Source organism: Oncorhynchus mykiss, chromosome 21, assembly GCF_013265735.2.
Source record: "Oncorhynchus mykiss isolate Arlee chromosome 21, USDA_OmykA_1.1, whole genome shotgun sequence".
Lineage (NCBI taxonomy): Eukaryota > Metazoa > Chordata > Actinopteri > Salmoniformes > Salmonidae > Oncorhynchus > Oncorhynchus mykiss.
The window spans coordinates 27,047,331-27,062,286 of NC_048585.1; the positions used below are offsets into that span (position 1 = coordinate 27,047,331).

Here is a 14,956-nt window from a genome sequence, read left to right on the forward strand (position 1 = left end):
AGTGTTTAACATGATATTTAAATTACTATCTCATCTCTATACCTCACACATACAATTATCTGTAAGGTCCCTTGGTCGAGCAGTGAATTTAAAACACAGATTCAACTGTGAAAAACATGATGGACTTTTTAATTTTTTTTACAAATGTTAAAATCATTATTTTACTTTGACATTATAGAATATTTGGTGTAGATTGTTGAAAAAGTCAAGGGGTGTGAATACTTTCTGAAGGCACTGTATATCAGGCCGATAATGGACTTAGATCCATAATCTGTTAGACTATTCAAATGTGGGGTGTTATTTTATTTTCTCAGTGTGTTACTTATAGTTGAATGTGTTCGTTATAGTTAAATAATATCTCAATTCAATTTGTGTGTAGGCCTACACAATATAAATGGTGCCAGATGAGCATTATTGTTGCTCACCTTCATTGAGGTTACACATAAGTATTAATTTACAATTAAAATAGCGCATTTGCATTGAAGTTTGATGATTCAAATGTATTTACCTCGTTGGAAAAGCTTAATTACGCTATTTCAGTCAACGTTTGAAATTGATGTCTATGAACTACAGGAACTAACGGATTTTTGAAGTTTAGCACTCAACTCCATATCTGGCCAATCACATTCTACGTTCTACTGACGTTACTTTCTCTGACCTCAGTTTGTCAGTGGTATTTTTTCTTCGGGACACAGCGGTTTGCGGCGCCATATTGAAAGACACAAAATATTTTCATAAACGCCTAAAATATCTAATTTGCCAAGATGCTGTACCTAGAGGATTACCTCGAGAGTGAGTATTACGTTTATTTTACGCCTAGGTGGTATTATTTGTGCATTTACTGTCGTAAATGTGCATAATTCTAGCCGGAGCGCGCCCGGACTGTTAGCCTAGCCATGCTAACACCTATATTCGCTTTTTCTTCTCGCTGGCAGTGATCGAGCAGCTACCCATGGATCTCCGCGACAGATTTACGGAAATGAGAGAGATGGACCTGCAAGTTCAGAGTATGTATTGCTGCAACGTGACAGTCTACAAACACTTCACCGGCGAGCATTTTTCAATTTGAAGACACATAATTCTCAGCGTCGCACTTTTTAGGGTCATATAGAACAAAGAGTCGAACTCCTAACACGCTAGTTAGCGTCCAAATAAAAGTGATAAATGCAGTATTTTTATTTGTATAGCTAACACAGCTAGCTAGCGGTTGCGAACTTGGCTAGTTTAACATTGCAACAACTTTCAGTAACCTGAGAAAGTTAATTAACGTTAGTGGGTTTGTTTGATTCTAGCTAGGGTTATAGAAATTACAACATAAGGTCATGTTATATTTGTTTTCCATATAGAGGTACAACTAACGTTTGCTGATCGTGTGTGCATGCACAGAAGTTGAACAATGAATGTAAACAAGACAGGGGACATAGATTCGGAGCGTACACATCACATGTAGTATCAACGTTAGACATGTAACGTTAGCTAGTTAACAGTTTTTTTTTCATGTGACTATAACTAGATACATATACGTGAACTGTTTGCTAACTAGAGCATACACCGATATTAATTTAACCTGAACGGCTATGTAGTACAGTGGTTCACAACCAGGGGACCTTTTATAGGGGGTTCTTGAGAAGACTCATGAGACCATAGTCCTACTGGTATAATGAGACTTTTATCTCCCTCACCAACTTCAAACATCCGCTATCTGAGCAGCTAACCGGGCGCTGCAGCTGTACATAGTCTATCGGTAAACAGCCCACCCATTTTTACCTACCTCATCCCCATACTGTTTTTATTTATTTACTTTTCTGCTCTTTTGCACACCAATATCTCTACCTGTACATGACCATCTGATCATTTATCACTCCAGTGTTGTTAATCTGCAAAATTGTAATTATTCGCCTACCTCCTCATGCCTTTTGCACACAATGTATATAGACTCCCCTTTTTTTTCTACTGTGTTACTGACTTAATTGTTTACTCCATGAGTAACTCTGTGTTGTCTGTTCACACTGCAATGCTTTATCTTGGCCAGGTCGCAGTTGCAAATGAGAACTTGTTCTCAACTAGCCTACCTGGTTAAATAAAGGTGAAATAAAAAAAAATGCACACGGACTTGTACTCCGGGCAGAGCAAAATTCAGTTGGTGGTACAGTAATCGAAAAAGGTTGGGAACCACTGGTTTATTGGTGGTGGTTCGGTTCGCTGGTAGTTTTAATCACAAGCCTTCGGGTCCACAGACACCACATATATATTGTCCCTTCTGGTTAGCATTGAAGTACAAATGGATATGAATTATTCCACATGCATGCAGAGTATAAACCCATATTAATAGTGTCTCAGACACACCTGTCCAGGTAGCTCACTCTTCCCATTTGCTGTAGATGCCATGGACCAATTGGAGCAGAGGGTGAATGAGTTCTTTGTCAATGCAAAGAAGAACAAGCCAGAGTGGAGGGAAGAGCAGATGGGAGTTATCAAAAAGGTGCCAAATAAGTCTCAGATTATGTATATTTCCCTTTTTGAAAAGACAGTTTTGTTCTTTTAATCCCATAAATGTTTTACGATAAAGCTGTACCACCACACTTTTTGTGATGATTCTTTGTGCTTTGTCATTTACATTTTAGTCATTTAACAGATTCTCTTATCCAGAGCTACTTATAGTTAGTGCATTCATCTTAACATAGCTAGGTGGCACAACCACATATCACAGTCATAGTAAGTACATTTTTCCTCAAAGTAGCTATCAGCAAAGTCGAAGCTAGTAAAAACGTGCCCGTGTTAGTTCAGCTTGGTCTCTGACAGCTTTTTCTCGGTTTCAGGATTATTATAAGGCATTGGAGGATGCAGATGAAAAAGTACAGCTGGCCAATCAGATTTATGATCTGGTGAGTTGGAATTTCAATGCCAAGACGGAGCTCTGTCTAACAATGTCTGTTTTGTTTCATGGGTCCTGGGAAACCACTTCTATAAAAAGGTAGGGACAAGGGAAGTTGGAGGAGAATCTTTATCACTTGTGGCCTTTTTCAAGATGATTTGTGGGTGCATGTCCCCACTAAAATATAAAATGTTCTGTTCAGGACTGTGCTGTCTCTGTGCCACTGGGTGGCAGTCAAACAATGCGAATCATTTGGAAGTCACAAAAATGCCAGTCTTTTCAGATGTTTTTAATATTTATTTAGATATTGAAATTTCTATCTTTTTTTGTACAATATATTTATTGGCATTTAAAACATTTTTATTTACAGTTTAACAATCGTCAAAATATGACACCGATAATGCCATGTTATTCCTTCCACCTACACAAAACACCATGCTACATGGGGGCACATTGTGCAAAACCCTTCCCTCCCCAACACAGGAACACTCCTCTCCCTCCCCTCGAAACCGATATTAGCCTCACTAATTAACAACAAAAAAAGAAACAGAATGACCTTCACATTCCATGCTAGAAAATAAATGATTTCAACACAAAAACGAATAATAATAATACATTAATGAAGTATGTAGTAATGAGGCAGCTAAAAACTCTAGAAACTTCTGAAAGTCCCCCCAGACATCAGTAAATTCAAAGGGTTTATTATATAAATTGTATGTTATTTTTTCAGATGGAATATAGGAGGACAGTTGTTTTAGCCACATCTGCTTGCTTGACGGAGTGTCACTCTTCCACATAATAGCTGTGCATTTAGTGGCTGCAATGACGGCCAATTTAATGAATCTGGTTTTGCTACAAATATTAACTGGTAGAACAGAATCATCTCCAATAAGAATAAGGGAAGGACCCTCATTAGTGACCTGTGATAAGATCTGAATAATGTCTTTCCAATAATAGCTTAGTTCAGAGCAGGACAAAAACATGCAGAAGTGCCTTTTTATACCTTTTTATACCTTGGGCAAAATTTAGAATATTTAGAATTGATCTTATACAGTCTCTCTGGTGTAAAGTAGACCCTATGTAAAATATTGAATTGCATCAACTTGTGCTGAGCATGTAAAAAGAGCTTTCCCCATTTCTCATTCTCAAAAATGAGACCACGGTCATCATGCCACTTCATGCAAGCTTTCAGACGTTCATCGTTCCCCAATAGAGCTTGAAGACCAGAGTACATGTAGGAAATTTAACCTTTTACCCCTTTCCAGCCGCAGTTTATCAGTTTTAGGTTTACTCATGGGCTGAATCCTACCTCCCTGCTGAGTTGCAATGTAATGTCTAACCTGTAGGTACCTGAAGAAATTAGTTTGAGGTAACTGAAAACGAGATGCCAGTTGTTGAAAGGATAGTAGTTCACCTTCTCTATAGAGATTACCAAATGTTTTAATTCCTTTGTTGAACCAAGAAAATGTAATACCATCTCTCAGGGTGCTTTGGGTAAGATGGGGTTATTATAGAAAGGTGTTTGTTCATGTATAGATCTGAGCCCTTCTGTTTGTTTACAGACTTCCATCCATATATTTAAAGTGTTTTTAATGAAAGGGTTGTTTATGAGACCTAGCAAAGCTTTAGGTGGGCTAATATAAGGTATAGATGCCAATGTAGCAGGGGTCAGACACTCCTCCTCTGTCTCCCAAGAGGGTGAACTTGTTGTTGTATTTTGCCATACCCACACAGCCTTTAACTGAGGCGGCAGGGTAGCCTAGTGGTTAGAGCCTTGGACTAGTAGCCAAAAAAAAGTTGCAAGTTCAGATCCTCCAGCTGACAAGGTACAAATCTGTCGTTCTGCCCCTGAACAGGCAGTTAACCCACTGTTCCTAGGCCGTCATTGAAAATAAGAATTTGTTCTTAACTGACTTGCCTAGTTAAATAAATGTTTTTAAAAAAAGATGCCCAGTAATACAACTGGAAGTCAGGTAGAGTAAGTCCTCCTTCTGAGTATGGTTCGCATAAAGTTGTGAGTTTCACTCTGGGGGGTTTCCCTTTCCACAGAAATGAAGACATCTTCCAATTAAGTTGTTTGGAAAAAACTTTGGGAATAGGAAAAGGCAAGGTTTGAAAAAGGTACAAGAATTTTGGTAATATATTCATCTTTACACAATTGTCCCACCCAATAAGAGAAATTGGTAAATCCCACCATCTATCTAATTCTTCCCCAACCTTTTTGAGAAGTGTAGTATAGTTCAGTTGATGTCTTAATAATTTCAGAATGAATTTGCAATCCAAGATGACATTTTCTGTGGTTTCCAAGTAAACGACTGGTCTAAGATTGGGTTCTGCATAGCTGCCCTGTTAAAAAGCAAAGTTTTATACTTTTCGATGGGTTTATCTTATATCCCGAAAAGGTCCCATATTCTTTCAGGATGTCAACTAATGCTCGGAGTGAAATTACTGGTTTATTGAGGTAAAGCAAAACGTCATCGGCATATAGCGAGACCAGATGTTCAGGCCCACCTATACGAACACCATGGATGGATGGATGAGATCTAAAAGCTTCTTCCAGTGGCTCTATAGCCAAAGAAAAAAGGAGAGGACTAGAGAGACAACCCTGTCTTGTGCCACGTGATAGAGAAAACTGTGAGGAAATGTTTCCATTAGTCAGGACCTGAGCTGCCGGACATTTGTACAGTAATCTAATCAGACCAACATACTTAGGTCCAATATTCATCCTATGTAAAACTTCAAACAGGTAGTTCCATTCTATGCGGTCAAAAGCTTTTTCTGCATCTAATGAAGCCGCCACTACAGATTCTTGGTCATTCTCTACATAATATTAAATAATCTTCTGATATTATCAGGAGATGAGCGGTTTCTTACAAAGCCTGTTTGGTCCATATCAACCAAGTCCGGAAGAACCTTATCCAGTCTAAGTGCTATGAGTTTCGCAAGAATCTAATATGAAGTGTTCAATAGAGATATTGGCCTATTCAACCCACAAAGCAGAGGATCTTTCCCAGGTTTGAACAAAACTGATCAGTGCCTGTTCAAGTGTGTCTGGGAGCTTTTCTGTCTCTATGGCATAATTAAACATACTGCAAAGAGGCTCAATTAGTTTGGGTAAAAAGGATCGATAGAATTCAACAGGGAATCCGTCTAACCCCGGTGATATCCCCCCAGCAGTGTTGGAAATGTATTCCCTCTGATGTAATCTCTTTCTCCAAGTGCTCTCTATCCTCATCAGTTAAAGTTTGTACATTGGGTTTGTTCAAAAACTCATGCACTGTGGCAGGGGCATCCCCTTCAGACTTGTACAATGTTTCATAAAACTCCATGAAGACTAGAGTAATTTCCTCAGGACTGTGAAAAACAGTGTTATTGGGTAGCTTAATAGAGCTAATAATTCTACTAGCATCCTCTCGTCTTATTTGCCAAGCAATCAACTTTCCTGCTTTATCTCCATGTTCGTAGTAGTTTTGTTCTAAGAGCATTTTCTGCTTTATAGGTCGTCAGGGTGTTGTATTCCAATCGCTTTGAGTGTAATATTTGTAGAGTTGAGTTGTCAAATGTTACACTGTTCATTTTCCAGATCTCTAATTTCATTCTCCAACTAATTTACTTGAGCCCTGTACATCTTATGAGTACCTAAACTAAAGGATATGATTTGCCCCTCAGATATGCAAGGAGAGCTTCCCATAAAATTCGGGGGGAGGCAGAGTTGTATTGGTGCTAAAAATTGGACTATATGTGGGTTCAGAAATGTTACTTACTAAATAATCCCACATTTGTATGTGCCAAACCTGCATCTTGAGGGTGGCTATGCTCTACTGACTGGTACTGAAGCCAGCAGGGCAGAATGATCTGATATACATCTTGGTAAGTACTTACAACCAGTCGTTAAACCTCCCTTTGCTGCAGGAATAAGAAATAAGTCAATTCTAGAGTAACTGTTATGGACAGGGGAGTAAAATGAGTATTCTTTAACCTTTTGGTTGTGAAATCTCCATAAATCTCCAAGTCCAAAGTGTTTAATTTCTGCTTTTAACATTTTAGCTGCCTATGTGAGGCTGATACTATTAGAGGAAGATCTATCACTGTAAGGGTTCAGTACCAAGTTAAAACCCCCTGCCATTATTATCTCTGATGATGGGCATGTTAACTTCAAAAAGATGTCTTGGTGAAATGTATGGTCGTCATAGTTAGGCCCATACACATTCACAATGGTAATGGGCTCAGTGTTAATGAAACCTTGAATGATCACAAACCTACCCCCTTTGTCTTTAATCTGAGATTGTATCTGAAAGGGTTAATGCTTATTAATGAGTATGACCACCCCTCTTGCCCGAGAGGTGAAAGATGAATAGTACACTTGACCCACCCACTCTCTCTTCAGTTTATCATGCTCGGAGTCAGTCAGGTGTGTCTCCTGAAGAAGAGCTATATCAACCTTATGCTGCTTTAGATCATTCAGAATGTGTTTGCGCTTGACTGGGCATTCAGTACCCCTAATGTTGAGTGTCATAAATGTATAGTTATTAGGTGCCGACATCTTTGAAGGACATAAGAAATGGGGAAAAGGAAAGAAACAAAACTGCGTTGTCTATACAACGTGTACAAAATTAAAGTATAAAGTAGTAAACATACCCTGACCCTACCACAAACACACCCAACCCCCTCCCCAACAGAGGGAGTTAAAGAACCCATATCCTTAGACACTAGTCTTTAAGCTAGATGTACCTGCCATGTATAGCATCGCTCAAATTAGGTTAATTCTAAATTATATGGAATTAGAAGTACATTGACTGTTCCTTGTAGCATGAAAATATTGTTAGTCAAGTAACAAAATACAATTTGATTACAACAATAATGACCGAACTATTTAGCCCCACTTGAGCATGTCTCAACAACAACAACAAAAAACTTGGGTGCGTTCATAGTCACCAACAGAGCCTACCCGCACACCCAAATGTCAACCAATCGGCATTCCCCAATGCGCCCTGAAACATGTGCTGTGCGGCGACAAAAGCAATGACCACAAACGCACCCCAGCAGGTCAGGAAAAAAGACATCAAGCTATGATGAATAAATGAAAACCTTTACCAGACAATAGCTATCATCTCTCAAATATTAAATAGGGACAAGTAGTTAAACGATCACCATCCTCCTGAGTTCACCCTCCCCCCAAAATATTATATGTACGCACATACACAAGTGTAAAGCTATAAGCTAGCTGGCAATTAGGCGGACAGCCAGTGAGTAGCTTATCCCTGTCTTGGTACCACTAACGCCAGCATACATCTCTAACAATAAACAAACCAGCAAATGTAATAGTAGCTACAATTCCCTGAAGTAATATAAACAACATATATGAACAACGTTAACCAAACGCGACTGGGCCTCTGTGTAAAAATAAAAGTATACAGCAAAATGTAACTACCTGGCATAGTGTGGATGTATAGAAGCTATAGCTACACCCTTGTAAACATAGCGAGCTGGCAAAATAGCACAGCCAACATTAGCTATGATCCAACTTTACCTCGCCAGTCATTGTCACTCTAGCCAGCCAGCCAGCCAGTCAGTCAATCATATGAGTAATTTCGTTGTTTCCTCGTGCTAACAGTTCACTATCTACTGTATCCAAGTTCAAAAGACAGTTCCTCAGGGTGTAGTAGGCGTGAACAAGTCAGGAAGTTCTTTCCTCATGTATGTTTCAGCCATCTTCACAGAGTCAAAGGTGCGCTCACCATTCTTGGTTTCGATCCACAAAGTTGCTGGGTAGCGAAGGCCGTATGCCAAGCCAGCCTGACGTAGAAGTCTCTTCAGTGGGGAGAAGGCCATCCTCCTCTTGTGTAGTGTGAGAGAAAGATCATACTTCTGGCTTCTCCGTATTTGAGCTCTCCCTTTGCTCGGGCAGCAGAGAGGATACAAACAGTTTCCTGGTAGAAATTGAGTGACAAATGCCTTGTGTGCAACCTGGCCAGGCAGCTGCCTTCGTAGGGTGCGATGGGCCCTCTTGATCTCCAGTGGGTGTGCAGGAGGGGGTAGATCCAGAATTTTGGGAATCGATTCCTCTAGAAAGAAGATTGTCTCTTCCCTCCACGGCCTCCTTGAAGTGTCAAATTCGAGCAACTTTGGAAATCTTCGTGATAATCAAATTTCTCCTCGAGTTTAGAGGTGGCATCTTCCAACTTCTTGTATTTTTGGTCCACTTCCTCGCAGACGTCCAGGATGGCAGCCTGGTGGTCAGCATGGTCTTTTTCTAACTTTGTCACTCGTCCCGTTGGGACTTTCTGGTCTTCGTGGAGTTTATAGACCAGTACCTTAATTTTGCTGAGGCGTTCAGAAAGTGTCTCTAGGAATTTTGTTATACCCTTGTCCATCTCCATTCTGAACCATGCTGGTGCTTCTTCCGAGCTAGCATCCGCCAAGGCCAAAGAAGGGCTGTCAGAGGGGCATTTTTCTATGCCTTATCTGAGGCTTTGACATATTGGGCATCTTTTGCTTTGGCGATACAGTAGATGTTTTAACTTCCAATTCACTATTAACGAACAGGTAAACTGTGTCAAAAGGCCTTAAAATTGTTTGACAGTTCGAGGACGCTACGCAGACGTGTCTTGTTAGAAACGTTGGACAATGGCGAAGCTCTTATCTTTTGATTTTGATCTATTTCAAAGTGATTATTCAATGTGTAAAATCTTGGAGGGTTTGTTCAACATCTATTGTGGGGTATGAACAGTATGGTATATAATGGGGTGTGTGTTGCAGGTGGACCGCCACCTGAGGAAGCTGGACCAGGAGCTGGCTAAGTTCAAGATGGAGCTGGAGGCTGACAATGCTGGCATCACTGAGATCCTGGAGAGACGTGAGTCACGTCTGTCAATCACAACACCATAGAAGACCCTTCCCCTTCATCTTAACCCTCTTGGCCCTGCCAGAATGTTGGGCTGACAGGCTGCTTTTTTCTAGTCTTGTTTCGATTGCAATTCCGTGATAGTGGAATGGTATCAACCTTTCCATTGGGATATTTCAGCCCTGCTAGGGGGCAGTATTGACCTAAAAATGACCCTGTTGAGTCAACTTTTGTGTCTGTCAGTGTTGTCACAGAGAGCCAGCTCTAACATTTTCTCTCTTTTCTGTCAGGATCCCTAGAGATGGACAGCCCTTCTCAGCCCGTCAACAACCACCATGCCCACTCACACACCACCGTGGAAAGTAAGTACACGTCTTGGCTGTTTGGCTGACCTTCTTTTTGGAGTTGTTGCATGTTGAAAGCCAATATACATTTTTCTAAGGAGCCTTGTTTGTATAGGTGATTTGCTGCTTTCCTATGCGAGGTCATGAAGGTAGTAATTAATGTCTTGTTTCTGTGTGACAGAGAGGAAGTACACCACGCAGCCGAGCCACCACACTACAGAGCACGTCCCGGAGAAGAAGTTCAAATCTGAAGCCCTGCTCTCCACACTCACGTCAGACGCCTCCAAGGAGAACACACCCGGCTGTCGCACCAACAGCACGACGTCAGCCTCTAATAACGTGTACAGTGTAAACTCATCCCAGCCCCTGGCCTCCTACAACCTCAGCTCTCTGCCTGCTGGGCCCGGTGCTGGGGCAGGGGCCATCACCATGGCTGCAGCGCAGGCTGTGCAGGCCACCGCACAGGTATAAACACATTATTTTTCACACACACAGACATACACCCAACTCCATTGCCCTCAGATTTTATTCAGATGAGTGCTGCACTGATGGGGATGGGTATCAGTATCTTGACCCAGACTGTCTGTCCTGAGAATTATCTGATTGGGACAAATGTCCTTGAATGTGTAACTGATGTGTGTCCTACGACTGTAACTAACCCTGTTCATGGCTGTGTCTCCCTCTACCTGCCTTCCCCATCTTCTTTCTCTGTCTGTGCCCTCCTTCCCTCTCCCGTTCCATGTCAGATGAAGGAGGGCAGGAGGACTAGCAGTCTGAAGGCCAGCTACGAGGCCATTAAAAACAATGACTTCCAGCTAGGGAGGGAGTTCTCCCTGACCTCCCGGGATACCACGGGGGCCTACTCCACCTCCGCCTTGGCCAACACCCTCACCCAGACCCTCACCCCAGCCGGCTCAGCCGTCGCCTCCGACTCCCGCGGCGGACGCAAGACCAAGTACGACACAACTTACACACACAACTTACACGCGCGCACACACAGCCCCCGTACGCTCAAGCTAGCCCTAGCTAGTGGTCTTCTCCAGTGATATCACTTTTCATGCCTTATTAAACCTTGTCAATCCACCCTGAATCACCCCACAAATTGCAAAAATCGCTGAAGTTGGAGACTTTTATCTCCCTCACCAACTTCAAACATCTGCTATCTGATCAGCTAACCGATCGCTGCAGCTGTACATAGTCTATCGGTAAATGGCCCACCCAATTTGACCTACCTCATCCCCATACTGTTTTTATTTATTTACTTTTCTGCTCTTTTGCACACCAATACCTGTACATGACCATGTGACCATTTATCACTCCAGTGTTAATCTGCAAAATTGTAATTATCTGCCTACCTCCTCATGCCTTTTGCACACAATGTATATAGACTCTTTTTTTTTCTACTGTGTTATTAACTTGTTAATTGTTTACTCCATGTGTAACTCTGTGTTGTCTGTTCACACTGCTATGCTTTATCTTGGCCAGGTCGCAGTTGCAAATGAGAACTTGTTCTCAACTAGCCTACCTGGTTAAATAAAGGTAAAATAAAAATAAAATAAAAATCAGATGAACAGATGTCAGGCCAAATCACGCTACATCATTTAGTTTCAGTGTCCGGTCCCATGATGTCACGCCACATTATGCCAGCCATGCTTTTCAACTCCACCTCCACAGCATGAATAAATAAATGAAGATGAAAAATTGAGATCTTGTCTAAACTGTCCAGTCTTTTCTCCCCTGCCCCTCCACAGAGGCAACACCAAGTCTTCCAACCACCAGTCGTCGTCGTCCTCGTCTTCTTCGTCCCTGTCGTCGTGCTCCTCTTCTTCAGCCCTGGCCCAGGAGCTGTCGCAGCAGGCCTCGGCCCTCCCAGAGTCTGAGACCAACAACCAGGTGGACTGGACCTACGACCCCAACGAGCCCCGCTACTGCATCTGCAACCAGGTACGCACTCTCTCACACTGGACAGCTCACACCTACAGCTGACAGGTTAACTAAAATGGCTTCTCTCTTGTTAAAGGTGTCTTATGGAGAAATGGTGGGCTGTGATAATCAAGACGTAAGTATCCATTTCCATTTCTCATTTTCTAGAACTGTTACCATATTACTTTCACATAGGACTTTATCAAATGAGAGATGACGTATGAGAGCTAACCTGAGTGCTCTTTGTGTGTTTGTGCAGTGCCCCATCGAGTGGTTCCACTACGGCTGCGTGGGCCTAACAGAAGCCCCGAAGGGGAAGTGGTATTGCCCCCAGTGTACTGCCGCCATGAAGAGGAGAGGCAGCAGGCACAAATAGACACCCCACCTCTACTACCCCACTCCTCATCCAGGACCATCCCCCATCCCACACCCCTACCCCTCCAAACCAACTGTCAATGCTATTTCAACTGTAGTTCCTCCCAACAAGTGTGTGTACCTGTTGTGGCCACACACAGTATTCTTATTCACCTGTCTGTCTGTGTGACCTCTCAGGGGTCAAAACAGTGGGGTCAAGGGTTGTTATTGCAGGGTCAATCCTGTGTGAATATTTGGATGAGACACCTGACTAGAAAATCAAGACAAGGAGCCAAGACTTCCTGAAACTGCACCTCCTGGTTGGGTGTTCATTGTCCTCCCCCGCACCCCCCCTTTCCTCAATTTTGAGCCTTGGCGCGCACCTCTTCTCTCCCACGTTCATCAGACATTCCTTGCCTTTCCCCTTGTTACAGGAAGGGCTGCCACCCCCTGGCTTCCACGCACGGCTGCAACAAGAAGTGCTCATTACAGTAAAATGCTCACAGGGGAATGACACAGACTGGGAAATGTAGTCCAAGGGTGTTTATTGGACTACAAAACCCAACCCCTCTACAAGTTTTGATTTTAATTCTAAATCGAATTGATGAAACACAACTAAGACTTTTAAAAGATGAGGATTGGGACAGTGGTCATTTCAGGTAACGTATGGATGAATATGACTGAACCTCCACCATTGAGTCCTGTAAAGCTGAAGAGTTCAGAATGTACAGTGTAAGATCAGTCGTAACTGAAGCGTGTATGTCTGTGAGTGTAAGTGTTTTTGTATGTGCGTGTGTGTGTCACTAGTCATTCTGTACTGAGACGGTGTGTTAAAGTTTCCAGAGATGTAGGAAAAAAAATCAAATAAAGTGATCCAAGTTCTTTTGGTATTTCATGTGTTTCCTAGCTTCGTCTGTCAACGATGACCTCTCTTCTTGATCAAACTGTAGCACTTCATAGCTCTAGGTATCCATTGTATTCAACTACACAATCAAAATGTAGATTGCTTTTGAATCACCAATGTTTTGATTCACAGCAGGCTTACAATGTGGACTGATTGCTTTGTAAGTGTTGTACGTACACACTGAAAAGGGCTGTAAAGCCGAAACGTCTGTGTACTCTATCCCTGTTGCAGTAAAACATTTAAAAATCTAATCAAATTGTCACTTGCACCGAATACAACAGGTGTAGCAGACCTTACCATGAAATGCTTACTTACAAGCCCTTAACCAACAACACAGTTTTAAGAAAAATATTTACTAAATTTACTACAAATAAAAGAGCAGCAGTAATGAGACTACAGTTGAAGTCGGAAGTTTACATACACACATTTAAACTCCGTTTGTAACAATTTCTGACATTAGATCCTAGTAAAAAAAATCCCTGCCTTAGGTCAGTTAGGATCACCACTTTATTTTAAGAATGTGAAATGTCAGAAGAATAGTAGAGATTTATTTCAGCTTTTATTTCTTTCATCACATTCCCAGTGGGTCAGAAGTTCACATACACTCAATTAGTATTTGGTAGCATTGCCTTTAAATTGTTTAACCTGGGTCAAATGTGTCGGGTAGTCTTCCACAAGCTTCCCACAATAAGTTGGGTGAATTCTGGCCCATTCCTCCTGACAGAGCTGGTGTAACCGAGTCAGGTTTGTAGGCCACCTTGCTCACACACTTTTTCAGTTCTGCTCACAAATTTTCTATAGGATGGAGTTCAGGGCTTTGTGATGGCCATTCCAATACCTTGACTTTGTTGTCCTTAAGCCATTTTGCCACAACTTTGGAAGTATGCTTGGGGTCATTGTCCATTTGGAAGACCCATTTGCGACCAAGCTTTAACTTCCTGACTGATGTCTTGAGATGTTGCTTCAATATGTCCACATAATTTTCCTGCCTCATAATGCCATCTATTTTTGTGAAGTGCACCAGCCCCTCCTGCAGCAAAACACCCCCACAACATGATGCTGCTACCACCATGCTTCACGGTTGGGATGGTGTTCTTCGGCTTGCAAGCCTCCCCCTTTTCCATCTGAACATAACGATGGTCATTCTGGCCAAACAGTTCTATTTTTGTTTCAACAGACCAGAGGACATTTCTCCAAAAAGTATGATCTTTGTCCCCATGTGCAGTTGAAAACCGTAGTCTGGCTTTTTTTATGGCGGTTTTGGAGCAGTGGCTTCTACCTTGCTGAGCGGCCTTTCAGGTTATGTCGATATAAGACTCGTTTTACAGTGGAAATAGATACTTTTGCAGCTGTTTCCTCCAGCATTTTCACAAGGCTGTTGTTCTGGTATTGATTTGCACTTTTTGCACCAAAGTACGTTCATCTCTAGGAGACAACGTGTCTCCTTCCTGAGCAGTATGCTGGCTGCGTGGTTCCACGGGGTTTATACTTGCGTATTATTGTTTGTACAATTGAATGTGGTACCTTCAGGCATTTTGAAATTGCTCCCAAGGATGAACCAGATTTGTGGAAGTCTACAATTTCTTTTCTGAGGTCTTGGCTGATTTGTTTTGATTTTCCCATGATGTCAAACAACGAGGCACTGAGTTTGAAGGTAGACCTTGAAATACATCCACAGGTACACCTCCAATTGAGTCAAATGATGTCAATTA

At 41.9% G+C, this 14,956-nt stretch overlaps 1 protein-coding gene across 1 annotated transcript; it reads left to right on the plus strand.

Moving 5' to 3' along the window:
- The first annotated feature begins 632 nt into the window (after positions 1-632).
- LOC110500161 (inhibitor of growth protein 3) lies at positions 633-13,230 on the plus strand. The gene is made up of 11 exons (XM_021577354.2): positions 633-792; positions 936-1,007; positions 2,382-2,482; positions 2,820-2,885; positions 9,635-9,731; positions 10,010-10,081; positions 10,245-10,528; positions 10,810-11,018; positions 11,815-12,007; positions 12,084-12,122; positions 12,246-13,230. The coding sequence occupies exons 1-11, from the start codon at positions 765-767 to the stop codon at positions 12,360-12,362; spliced, it is 1,278 nt and encodes a 425-aa protein (XP_021433029.1). The 5' UTR covers positions 633-764; the 3' UTR covers positions 12,363-13,230.
- Positions 13,231-14,956: the final 1,726 nt, after the last annotated feature.

Bases quoted from the DNA above. Each gene is read 5' to 3' on its own strand.
- LOC110500161 (XM_021577354.2), top strand. From the start codon at position 765: ATGCTGTACCTAGAGGATTACCTCGAGA. The intron at 793-935 runs GTGAGTATTACG...TCTCGCTGGCAG, and splicing joins CCTAGAGGATTACCTCGAGA to TGATCGAGCAGCTACCCATG. The intron at 9,732-10,009 runs GTGAGTCACGTC...CTTTTCTGTCAG, and splicing joins CACTGAGATCCTGGAGAGAC to GATCCCTAGAGATGGACAGC.